This window comes from Marmota marmota, unplaced genomic scaffold, assembly GCF_001458135.2.
Source record: "Marmota marmota marmota unplaced genomic scaffold, marMar, whole genome shotgun sequence".
NCBI lineage: Eukaryota > Metazoa > Chordata > Mammalia > Rodentia > Sciuridae > Marmota > Marmota marmota.
This window is the reverse complement of record NW_026000240.1, coordinates 33,188,198-33,199,912: the sequence shown is the minus strand read 5'-3', so window position 1 is coordinate 33,199,912 and position 11,715 is coordinate 33,188,198. Positions and strand designations below refer to the sequence as shown.

General features: G+C 55.5%; 2 protein-coding genes across 4 annotated transcripts in view; one reads left to right on the top strand and one right to left on the bottom strand.

Moving 5' to 3' along the window:
• Nucleotides 1-431, top strand: part of Gpr62 (G protein-coupled receptor 62) — a 973-nt gene extending 542 nt beyond the window's left edge. The window contains exon 2 of the mRNA XM_048794541.1: nucleotides 8-431. Within this exon, the coding sequence (XP_048650498.1) occupies nucleotides 8-418 (411 nt within the window). The 3' untranslated portion in view covers nucleotides 419-431. The remainder of the gene's footprint in view (nucleotides 1-7) is intronic.
• Nucleotides 432-1,104: 673 nt separating this feature from the next.
• Nucleotides 1,105-11,709, bottom strand: Pcbp4 (poly(rC) binding protein 4). 3 transcript variants are annotated; one of them, XM_015487104.2, is made up of 13 exons: nucleotides 11,559-11,709; nucleotides 5,068-5,224; nucleotides 4,656-4,679; nucleotides 4,512-4,544; nucleotides 4,166-4,282; nucleotides 3,807-3,938; nucleotides 3,518-3,646; nucleotides 3,197-3,271; nucleotides 2,981-3,025; nucleotides 2,841-2,904; nucleotides 2,668-2,720; nucleotides 2,411-2,580; nucleotides 1,105-1,997 (listed from the first exon to the last, which is right to left on the bottom strand). In XM_015487104.2, the coding sequence occupies exons 2-13, from the start codon at nucleotides 5,146-5,148 to the stop codon at nucleotides 1,709-1,711; spliced, it is 1,212 nt and encodes a 403-aa protein (XP_015342590.1). In that variant the 5' UTR covers nucleotides 5,149-5,224; nucleotides 11,559-11,709; the 3' UTR covers nucleotides 1,105-1,708. The 3 variants fall into 3 exon arrangements, with proteins under 3 accessions (XP_015342590.1, XP_015342591.1, XP_048650212.1); XM_015487105.2 differs by having other exon boundaries at nucleotides 1,105-1,800; XM_048794255.1 differs by having other exon boundaries at nucleotides 4,166-4,277.
• Between the last annotated feature and the right edge of the window lie 6 nt (nucleotides 11,710-11,715).

Here is an 11,715-nt window from a genome sequence, read left to right as displayed (position 1 = left end):
CTTCTTGCCACCCCTCCGGCCTCGCCTGCCTGGGGGCAAGGCGGCCCTAGCCCCGGCGTTGGCCGTGGGCCAATTTGCAGCCTGCTGGCTGCCTTATGGTTGCGCGTGCCTGGCGCCTGCGGCGCGGGCCGCAGAGGCTGAGGCGGCTGTCACCTGGGTGGCGTACTCGGCCTTCGCGGCACACCCCTTTCTGTATGGCCTGCTGCAGCGCCCCATCCGTTTGACTCTGGGTCGCCTCACCCGCTGTGCGTTGCCCCGGACCCCTGGAACCTGCACTTTGCACGCCTGGCAACCGCGGGCACTCTTGCAACGTCTCCAGGGAGCCCCACAGGGCCCTGCCCTAGGCCCTTCTGAGGCACCAGATCCTGCCAGGGAATTGGCAGGAGGACAGAGTCCAAGCATGCCAGAGGCCACCTGAGAACACTCCTAAGCTGGAGAAAGAATAGGATTAGAGGGGGCCCATCCAGCCCCCTGCACAAGTCAAAGCAGGTGCCTTGCTTGGACTTTCAGCTCTGGAACATGAAGAGAAGATTGTCTACAGTTTGGCAAGGCCCAGAGGCTTCTCTGGAATCCTGGGTTGGGACCCAACATTGCATGGCCTTATGCCCAAACCTACCCTCCCTAAGGCTTCAGTTTTCCCCTTTGTACCCTGTACCATTTCTAAGGCGCCCTCCACTGTAGGCTGTGGGATTCATGGATATCTCCAGGTCCAGGGAGGAGAAAGAGTGGGCAGGGTCACAAAGAAGAGAATCCTAAGGGCTTCCAGCCAAAGTGATGGACCAAACAGGGCAGGTGTAAGTTACATCTACAGCAAAAGAAACCAATAGAGAAACTTAGGACTGCCCTGATGTGTGCAGCAAGAAGTCTGGACAGAGCCACTGAAACTCTTCTATCTGCTTCTAAAATGCCCAGAGAACAACTGGATCAATTCGGTGTCGTGGACAACATGACCCACACCAAAGAGTCTTGGAATCCCAGAACTGGCATGTGAAAGGGGCTGTGGCCCAACTGGGGCTGGTGGATTCACAGATGGGAGGTCCTCTGGGGCTTCAGCTATACCCATTTTCTGGAGGTTTTGCCACCCCAACACCAGTATTTCACAGCTTTCTGGTCGCTGAGAATATTTATTCAAAAACAGGGATTGAAAAAACTGTACAGAGTGTCTGCTGCTGAGAACTGGGCCCCTGCCCCCAGGCCACTCCCCCAGCTACCCCGCAGAGTCGCCTCTTTGGGTTGCCCCCTGACAAGCCCAACCAGTCCATTCCAGTCAAAAGGAGATCAGTGGAAGCAGCAGGAATCTGCAGGGAGGTGGAGAGAAACATGGCCCCAGCCAACCCTCAGCCCTCCTCCCTGATTCCTACAGTGGGGCAGTAGGCCAGGAAGCCCTAAGGGTTGAGAGTACATGGGTGACCACCCTCCCTGGTGGAGCACTAGGGAGGCCCCTGGCTGCTCCCTGAATCCAAGCACAGAGCTGAAGGGGTACTGCCTCCTGTCCTGGGGCTGCCATAGCTCCCAGAACCCTGGGCCAGAAACTGCCCCCTCTCCAAGAGGGGGAACTCCAAAGACCAGGGCAGGGTAGGGGGTGCATCCATGCGTCTGGCATTAGCGGTGTTTGGGACCCCAGGGTGGAGTCTCCATGGGCAGGTAGGATGCGGAGGCAGCCCCCTGCCTGTGGTCCTGCCTGCCCCCGCCTGTGCCTCAGCTGGCCTCAGTAGGGGGAGAATTTCTGCCGCTCAGCTTTCTTGCTCCCATTGGCCGCTGCCATCTTGGCAGTGTAGGCTGCCAAACCCGGGGGTGGCCCTGGGGAAGCAGGTGGTAGAGCCAAGAAGGGCACAGGCTTGAGACCGATGAAGTTGGAGAGGGAGATGGCATAGGGTGTGCCCAGCAGGCCTGGGGGAGCTGTGGGCAGGGCCGTCAGGGGCGGCGAGAAGGGGGCGGGCAGGTCTGCGGGGGCTGAGCCAGGCGTCCCCCCAGAGGTAGACTTGGCCGTCTCTAGACTGGAGAGAGGGATATAGAGGGGAGATGAAGGGAAAGTGGAAATGAGACAGGAGTAATGACGGTAGATTATGGCATTAGATTAGCCAAAGGACAGGAGAGAAGAGACAGGTTGAATGTGTTTGGGAGGAAGATGGGCAAGGTGGAAAGGTGAGGAGGGCAGAAAGGACAAGCAGATATAGTATGGGGAGAGAGCAGAAATGGGGTGACCAAAGGTCCAGGGAAAAGAGCAGTGGAGAAAGAGGATATGAGAGATGGATACAGAGGAAAAAGATGAGGCAACATGGGTGACTTAGGTAGAATACCATGAGGAAAGGGAAGGATGTTAGGGAAGGCAGAGGATCAGTCCAGAAGGAAAGGGGGTCAGCTCTCCCCTCCCCACTTACAATCACCCCACTGCCCACCCCATGCTCACCAGGCAGTGATGAGGTACTGAGCCAAGGCGATAGAGACTGGCGAGCCAGTGATGGTCACGTGCCGCTCACCGGCACCCTCTGCTTGGTTCCCTATCTTGATGTGTGCCCCTGACATCTGCCGGATCTCACTGATCTTGCTGCCCTGACGCCCGATCACACAGCCAATCAGCTAAGGAAGAGGCAGAATTTAACCCTGGGCAAAGGTCGGATTCCCAGATCCTTTACCCATCCTCCAGCCACCCCATCCCCTGCTCACGTCATTGGGAACCAAGAACTCCTGTGAGCTGGTCTGTGCGCCAGGATCCAGTCCTAAGGTGGAGAAGAGAGACTGAGTGTGGTTCTAGGTCTCTCAGGGCCCCCATTTCCATTCTAGGGGGCTGCCTCGCCTCCTGGGATCTGCCCCTGCCTCCTTGTGCAGAGGCTGCTTACCTGGCACCACACTGGGTGAGGCAAAGGGGACTGCATGGCCCGAGAGCTGCTGGAGCTTGGTGACCTATGCCAAAAAAGAGGGGTCAGAGGTTAGAGGAGGCTTGATTTAGGAAGGCGTGCTTGGGCTGTAGGTCACTTACCTCAGCAGGAGTCACAGCTCCATACTGACCCTGGACAGAAAAGCCCTGAGGGGACAAAGTGATGTTAAAAGGTGGTTACTGCGACAAGCCAGGGCAGCTGGGAAGGACCACTCCTCCCCATCTCCTCAGATACCCAATTCCCTTTTCCACCCCCTCCCTCCATCTTGATCCCCTTCTTCAGTAATTCTTCCTGTCCCTCCCCGCTGTTCCCCTTACCTGGTTGGCAGAGAGAAGGACAGTACCTAGAGAGAGGCTCGGATGATAGGGGATAGTGGCTCCTTTGGGTGGGGACTAGAAGGCACAAATGGGAGACTCTGTCAGAATCCTCTCAGGCCCCAGTTCTCTCTCTAAATGCCCAGTGGCCTCAAGGCCCTTCCCATGACCCCCAGATAAATGCATCCCTACACTCTGGAGCTCAGACTCCATCCCTGAAGCCCTGCTCTGCCCCATCTGCTATCACAGGCATGGGCTTTGGGGTACCCGACAAAGAAGGCCCAGGGCCCATCTCCTGCCCCCCTCCCTGATCACAGGCAGCACCTCCAGGATGACAGCGCAGATCTGGCGCACACACAGAATGATGGCATCAGGCACCCCGGACACAGTGACAGCACGCTCTGTGGAATTGGGGAGAAGATCCCCTGCCACTTGCACTTGGGCACCTGTAGTCTGCAAATAGAAAGCAGGGGCTATGTCTGGCTACTCTGATAGCCCAGAGAAGGGCTGCCCAGCCTCAGAGCTCCCCAGAGGGAATGAAACCATAAGCCCAGCTCCCCTCTCACTATTAGAGGGTGGGGACTCCCTCTAGGTGGCATCCTTCTTCCCTCACCTCTCGGATTTCCTTGATCTTGGTGCCAGCCTTCCCAATCAGTGAGCCACACTGGCTGGCAGGGATGACAAGGCGCAGGGTCACCGGAGGTCTGGAGACATTGCCACCATTTGCAGGAGCAGCACAAAGGTCCTGGAGCAGGGAGATGGTGGATTGGCCACACACACTCCCACTACTCCTTCCAACCCTCATCACGCCCTGTTCTGCTGAGGCATAAGGAGGTAACCCTCCCCAGTCCTCCTCCAAGGGAACACTGCCCTGGGCTTGACCTTCCCTCCCATTCATTGCTACTATCTTGAGTAGGAGTCAAGTTTCTCCCAGGGAACCACCCTTGGACTCCCACCCAGCCATCCACAGACCTCATCCAGCTTAAAAGCAATCATGGAGACTGCATGGAAGACAGCTGCTGTAGACCCAGTGATGGTGGTGATACGTTCAGGGCAGGAGCCCTCAGAGATGGTGATCCGGGCACTGCTCTGCGGGTACAGGACAAATACTGGGCAGCAGGGTACCTTCCCCACTCTGGGGCCAGGAATCTTTCTGCCTGTCCAAATCACCAGTCCCCAGCCAAGCCTGGAGGCCACCACCCTCTCAGGCACTCACTGGTCATTGCAGATGGAATGGTTCAGGGAGAAGATGGGACAGGGGTCTCCCCTCCCTTCCATATCAAGTACCCTGTATTCCTCCCCCAAACTCCATCCTCACCTGTTCCCGGATTCGCTTTACAGTCTCGCCCTTCTGTGGGAGACAAAGCAAGATAATTGCTCTTAGCCAGAGTGGTCATGGCCTCCTACCCTGGGCTGAGGCCTCAGGTTGAAAAGGACGTAAAGAGCAGAACTAGGCACCTACCTTCCCAATTATGCTGCCCACCTCCTGCAAACAAGACAAGAATATAGTTAGCCAGGCACAGTGGCACACGCATGTAATCACACTGGCTTGGGAAGCTGAAGCAGGAGGATCATGAGTTCAAAGTCAGCCTCAGCATTTTAGCGAGGCCCTAAGCAACTTAGACTGTCTCTCTAAAATATTTTTTTTAAAAGGATGTGGCTCAGTGATCGAGCCCCTGGGTTAAATCCCCATACCAAAAAAAAAAAAAAAAGAATACAGTTAGATGGACACCAATGTCTCAAGGATGACTCCTCCCCTCCCTCAGACAGGGGATCCACAGAAGACAAGATTCCTGAGATCAAATTTGCTTTGGCCCAGCTTTGCCCTGCCTTGCCTCCAACAGTCCCAAGCCTTGGCAGCCCCACCCACTCACCTTCCCGTGCATCAGCATCCGCAGTGTGAGGGTGATGCTAAGCTCTGGCTCCTCCTCCAGCCCCGCATCTGAGCTGCTCATCCTGTCAGGCGGGGCTGGGGCCACAGTAGCCAGGGAGTGCGTCCACGTCCACGTTCACGTTGTGGCCTGGCCGGCTCTGGCAGAGGCAATGAAGAAGGGGTTTCAGAGAGTAGCCCAGTTCACCCTGCCCCTGCCCTTACACAGGGACCCCAGAGCCAGACTAGTTCCAGAAAAGGGAGATAGAATAAACCTTGATTTGTAAATGTCCCTGGCTGAGTATAGTGGTACATGCCTGTAATCTCAGTGACTTGGAAAACTGAGGCAGGAAGATCACAAGTTCAAGGCCAGCCTCAGCAACTTGGTGAGCCCCTAAGTAACTTAGCAAGACCCTGTCTCAAGCTAAAAAAAAAAAAAAAAAAAGAAAGAAAGAAAGAAATTAAAGAGCTAGAGTGTAGCTCAGTGGTAAAATACCCCTGGATTCAATCCCTAATATCAAACCAGTATCTGACCAGTGTGCTTTGTGTGTCTTGCTAGCTGTGTAATAGGTCATTTAATCCTTCTGGGCCTCAACTTCCCCAACTTCAAAAGGGATATGAATTTTTACTCTCAAGTTATGAGAATTAAAATGAGATAAGTGCATTCACAAAGTACCCCATTTCTCTCATATATTAGAGGAAGGCTGGGGCTGTGACTGAGTGCTTGACTAGCATGCCTGAGGCTCTAGGTTCTATCCTCAGCACCCCCCCCCCCCAAAAAAAGAGGAATTAACTAGGAAACTTATGAGAATCAAAAAAAGGCAGCCTCTTCCCTGAAAGAGAGGATCCCTGTGGATAGGATCTTGAAGGTGGAATTAAGGTTGAAAGTTTAACTTTAAATAAAAGGAGGAGAACTGGGCACCTCCCTTCCCAATTATATTGCCCACCTCCTGCAAACAAGACAAGAATGGAGTCAGATGGACACCAAAGGCCCAACTATGGCTCCTCTCCTCACCCTGGCAGGATGAGGCCAGAGCCCACTGGCTTTTGTGCAAAGCAGCAGCTGGAGAGTAAGCTGATGCAGACAATGGAGATCTTGAAGGAAGGGTGGCCAGGTGGGTGGTGAGGCTCTAGCCCTCTTGCCCTTCCTTCCCCCTGTCTGGCAAAGGCCACCCCCAGAGGCGTCCCATCTACTAGAGGTCACTAGAGTTGAGGCTCCATGCAGATAGCTCTGTGCAGGATGCACTCAGCACTCAGTAGGGGCGGGGGTTGGTCAGCAGTCGGCACAACAGTGTTTCCAGTCCCTTTCCTATTTGTGGAGAATGGCCCTGGGCACAGAAGGCAAGAAACATCCAGGCTGGCCGCATTCCCTGCCTTGAACGCTTTCTACCGTATCACAAAAAACTCGTTTTGAATTCTGGGGTCTCAGTTTCCTCACTTATAAAACAGATGATGTTTCCTTGGGACTGTACTTGGTAAGAAAGGTATTTGGTGGGCCGCAAGAATGTCAAGGCCATTAACTGATGGAGGAAGGTGGAGCCTGAGATTAGCTACTGGGATTAGCTCAGCCACCAACCCTCCCCACCCGACCCCTTTTCATGCCTCAATTTAATCCTGAACTTAATCCTGCTTAGAAATCCTTCTTCAGAAGCTATCTCCCTCCAAGGTTCAGCTTTTGATGAGGAGCTCACTGAGGGACCAAAACACATGAAAGACAGGGAGTGGGACCAACTGATGCCAAGTCTGGGCCCAGACTAAGCCCTCCCCCTACAAATTTCTTCTGCCTGGAAGATTATGGGGGCAAAGGATGAGTATACTGGATATGGAGCACCTGGAAGGCCTCTTGATATCTTTCTCCTCAGCCCCCTGTCCCATTCTAACATAAGGGTCAAGGGCACAGAGCTCTGTCCAAGGCCCTCTTCTAAACTCCCCTCGCACTAGTGGAGCATAGGTGGGAAGTGGGAAGTGGGACTCTCCGCCTGTTTTTTCTCAGGAAACCTGAGCAAGCCACTGTACGGCATGCAGTATCCTTTTTCTCATCTATACAAAATGAGGATGACAGCTCTGTTCCCCGGCTCATTTCCCTAGGCACCTGCTCCTCCTTCCATTTGAGTTCTGCCACAGGCTCACCAAAGGGTAGAGATCAGCAGTAGACGCAGGGACTGTGCTCTCTGGACATCCTGGCCAACCTCATGCTGGCTGCCCTTGCTAGACATTCCCCTGGCTGCCTGCACTTCCCCCATCAAAGCACTGTGATGACGTGCTTGGTTTCTGTCTCCCTGGGCAGCCAAGCCTGGGAGCCCCTTAGAGCAGGAGCCAAGGCTGCCACCTTCTGCTTGTGTCCCCTGGGACTCAGTTCAGAGCTGGGCCAGAGAAGGTGCTCAAACATCCTGATGATCTGAGATGAATTCGCTGCACAGAAGAGGAACCTGATACCTAAAGAGGGTCTTAACCTGCCCAAGGTCACAGAGAGAAGGGGAATTAAGAGACTAGCAGGGTCCTACCTGCTAGCACGGGCCTGAATCAGGCCCCATGTGTGTCCCCTTTCAGGTTGCTCTCATCTAGGTCTGCTAGTCCTCTTTCTGGAGGTGGGGCTTTTCAGGGTGGGATTGCAGGCTTTGGTTGTCTCAGATACCCCTGCCTGGCTAGTGGACAGTGGCTAGTGGCTAGTGGGTCTTGTTTGGAGAGGACTGACAGGTAGTCCAAAGAAACAGTCCTGAACTCCAGAATTTGGGGGTGGGGCAAAGGGATCTCTTTGGGGTGGTATCCTTTGGGAGAAATGACACTGTCCCCGTACCGTCTCATCACCTCTTGTAGCCCCAGGAAAAACAGGGCAGGAGGGCTGGAACCTGGCCAGAACTGGAGCTCCTGCCATGAAAAAGACACCTGGGTCTGCAACAGAGACTCACTGCCCTAAATTCAACTGGTGACCTTGGCCCAGCCTTCCCCTGATCTCAGGACCTCAGTTTACCCACCTGTACTATGTTTGGGGGATGGGATGGGGGAGACTTGCTGGTTTCTTTGTGTCCTTTCTGTTCTGAGAGACCCTCAAGATCTTTCCTGTCTTTCAGAGAGAACGAGGGATCCTGATCTATGTCTTTCAGATTATTCTCCTATGGCCCTAAAAATAAGCAGCCCCGTTAAGCTTTACTGGCTCCCCTGCCCTCCCTGGGACTCTAGCGAGTTACTTGCTGCTCCAGTCTGGTGGGTCTTGGGTCTCTGCTGGGCCACCCACGTGGCAGCCACACATCATGCCACACTGACCTCCAGCTCACCTCTGAGGGTGCCCAGCCTCCTCTGGTCAGCAGGGCTCCCTGGCAGAACATACCAAGCTCAGATCAGGCCTCTGACCTCGGGCTTTCCCTCCTGCTCCCCAGGCCCCCTCCCCAGACCCGGTGCCCACTCCTTCTGTCCCTGGCTTCCTGCCACTCAGGCTGGAAGGGGTGGGGGGGTGACAGCTGTGTAAGCGATGGTGGCTGCCCCCTTCCTGCCCCTCCCCCCCAGCTGTCTCTCTCCCATGACAGCTGCCCAATCAAAGGGCCGGGGGCTTAGCCAGCTCCCCCCACATGCAGGGATCAAGTGTCCACCCTGGCTTTGTTCTGGAGCAAGAACAATCCGGGGGAGGGGAGGGCTCCTGGGGCTAGGCAACTCAAGTAGACTGGCCCACCCCTTGGGGATTCCCTTGTCTCTTCTGGCCAGAGTATCTGGACCAGTTGGGGCCTGTGGACCCACCTGGATGAGAGAAAGGGGGATCCAGTCTCAGCTTTATTCCCCACCTCACATCCCTCAATTTCTCCCTCAGCTCTCCCAGCTCCCAACCTAGCAGCTTACTTCTCCTATTCCAAAAGCAGTCATGCGGGCCACACCCAGTGATGCTAGGGAATGGCTCAGAGCATCGGGCAAGGCAGGGTGTGGCAGGAGGTGGACACTGGGCAGGGGGCAGGGGGTCAGCATGGAGGGCTACTGGCTCCCCTGCCTGTAGCCTAATTGAGGGATGCTCACCCTTGCTGATTAGCTAGACCACCACAAAAACTGCCCCTCAGACCATGGGCCCAGCCTCAGCCTTTCAGTCTCCCTTTGGAGGGAGAAAGGGAGTATAGGAGAGCAGCCTGGGGTCTATAAGCTCCAGACTCTGGTTTCTTGCTTTGGGTCTATTTCATAGACAAAGTAAAGAAGGAGGAGCTTGGAAAGGGGACCTCTGATAAGGTCCCCTTATCAGAAGCTATAAATGCTACAGCCTCCCCTCCTCAGGGCATCATTAGATAGCCCCCAAAGAGTCTTCACAACCAAGGGAAACCAGATTGGGCTCAGGAGAAATGCCACAGCACCACTCACTGGTACCCACTCCTGCATGATCTCGCTCAAATTGAGAAAGGTCTCTGGCTTCCATTCTCCATGCTAAAGACAGTGCACTTTCTCTGCCGCTCAGTAGCCACGATTCCCAGAACCCAAGGAGTAAACCCATGGACAGGCAATCAAGGCCCTTCATGGTCCATCCCCTGCTAACTCTTCTTGTCTCATCTCTACCCCATCCCCCATACAGGTCAGGCTGCAGAACCACCTCCTACCACCTCCAGGCCTCTGGGCCTTTGCCCAGGCTGATGATCCCAGTTTGAAAGGCCCATCCTCCTCACTCTCTATCAAAATCCTTCCCAAATGCCACCTCCTCTGTGGAGCCTTCCCCAACCTTCCAAGTCAGATGAGACACACTCAGGCCTCTGTGCCCCCAAAGATATGGCTGTAACTCAAAGGAATCCCAGTTGTGCATTTCAGAGCCGGTCCTTCCACTACCCTGAGAGATCCAGGAGGATAAGAAATTTGAGACAGGACCAGGCTCAGAATACAGGCAGAATTGTTAGGGCTCATAGGGCCTGAGATCGCTAGAGACCATGAGGCTCACCTAAGGACCCAGGGTTGAAGGACTAGCCACATGGGCAGAGAGCCAGGCTCTACCTGGATAGGATTCTCAGTTCTTTCTCAGCACCCAATAGTCCCTACTCCTGCTGTTTTGGGGGGGTCTAGAGACTCCCTGGGCATGTTGCTGGAATGAAGAATTTGGACTGTGTTTTGAGATTTCTAGGTAATCAGAATAGGTCACCCAAGAAGGGGGGTTGCAAGAAGCACTAGAGCATGGGATAGGTTTCACAGAACTGAGTTGGGTTCAGCCTATCACAACTAGAAAGGCTTCACCAATCAAGAGAAGAACCTGAGGTCCAGAATATAAGGGAATTGTTTGTAAGACTACATGCCACAACTGGCAGACTGGGAGAACCCGGGGTCCACCTGGGCAGCTCAGTGCTCATTCCTCAAGAGGTTGGTGCCACTGGGCAATGGTGATGGAGACTGGAGGAGAGAGGCAGTGATGGGAGTAGGGTAAGTGGACAGAGCCTGTCTGGGGACACAGGGTGGGGCAAGTCAGCCTCCCCACGGCCTGGGCCTGCCAGGGTGTGTGGGCCGCCTGCTCCCAGCCCCCCACCCTGGGCATGCAAGGAGAACAATCCCCTTGTGTTTGGGCAGTCTGAGCCTGCATGCTGATGAAGGCTAGGGGGTGGGGGCAGGGATGGGGGTGCCTTGCAAGTTGAAGGGGTTCCAGTTCCTGGAGGGGTTAGGAGATCTTCAGATGGGGAAACAATAGGGTACCAGGTACTGGTCCTGAGGCCATGAGGGTGACCCCAAGGGCTAGATCTCAGCCCCTGGGGAGTGCCTGGGGTCTAAGAGCTCTTTGTGGGGGAAGGGGGAGCCCTAGTGACACAAGTCCTGTTGGTCCAGCAAGAAGGTGATCATCTTTGGCTTGTTGTGGACCCAGAGCCCCATATTCTGGGAACAGGGGATGCAACTGGCTTAGGGTACATCCCCTTGAAGACCACTCCCTTGGGTGTTGGGGTGGGGCGGGGCCCTGGGTGCCACAGGTCTCAAGATGGCGGTCCTGGGATAGGGGAGTGAAGAGGCAGGCACCTCCCTCCCCAGGCCAGGCAGGCAGAAGCGCCAGGCTGAAGTGAGTAACAGAGACCCCCCACCCCCCAGGACCCCAAACAAGAAGCTAGGTCAGAACCTAGGAGTTGAATAGGAATAGAGCAGGAGGGGACCACTTTTACCCTCAACTACCATCTGCATACACCCTTGGCCTGGAGGTCTGTGTCTGGTTCTCTGAGGACTGCAGAGAATGGGAAGGGGTGTGTGCAAGCCAGGAGCTGCAGGAGAATGGCAGATGTGGACAGAACCCCCAACACAGGGCAGGCTCAAAGGACAAAAAGCGCGAAAGGGATGGGGCCTCAAATCTGGTACCTAAGGTCCAGGAAGCCCCTGCCTGGTGCTGGGGGCTCTCCTGGCAGACCAGTGCCCCCCACCTGTGCAGGCCTCAGCCCTATGGGGCAAGGAACGTGTTCCTCGCAGTCTCCCAGGACCCCAACCCACGTACTCGGGCATCAACTCCCCGCCCCCAGTCGAACCCCCAAACTTCGCTGCCCGCCGTGCCCCGCCCGGCCCGCGCCCTACCTCGCTGGGCTGGTCCCTGCGGCGGCGGCCGGCGGCGGCGCGGCGGCTGGGCCGCTCAGTCCCACATTGTCCCCGGGAGAGGCGGCCGCTCACAACTGCGAGTGACATCAGCTGCGACAATGAGGGGTTGACAGGGCGCGGAGCCCGGCCGCCGAGC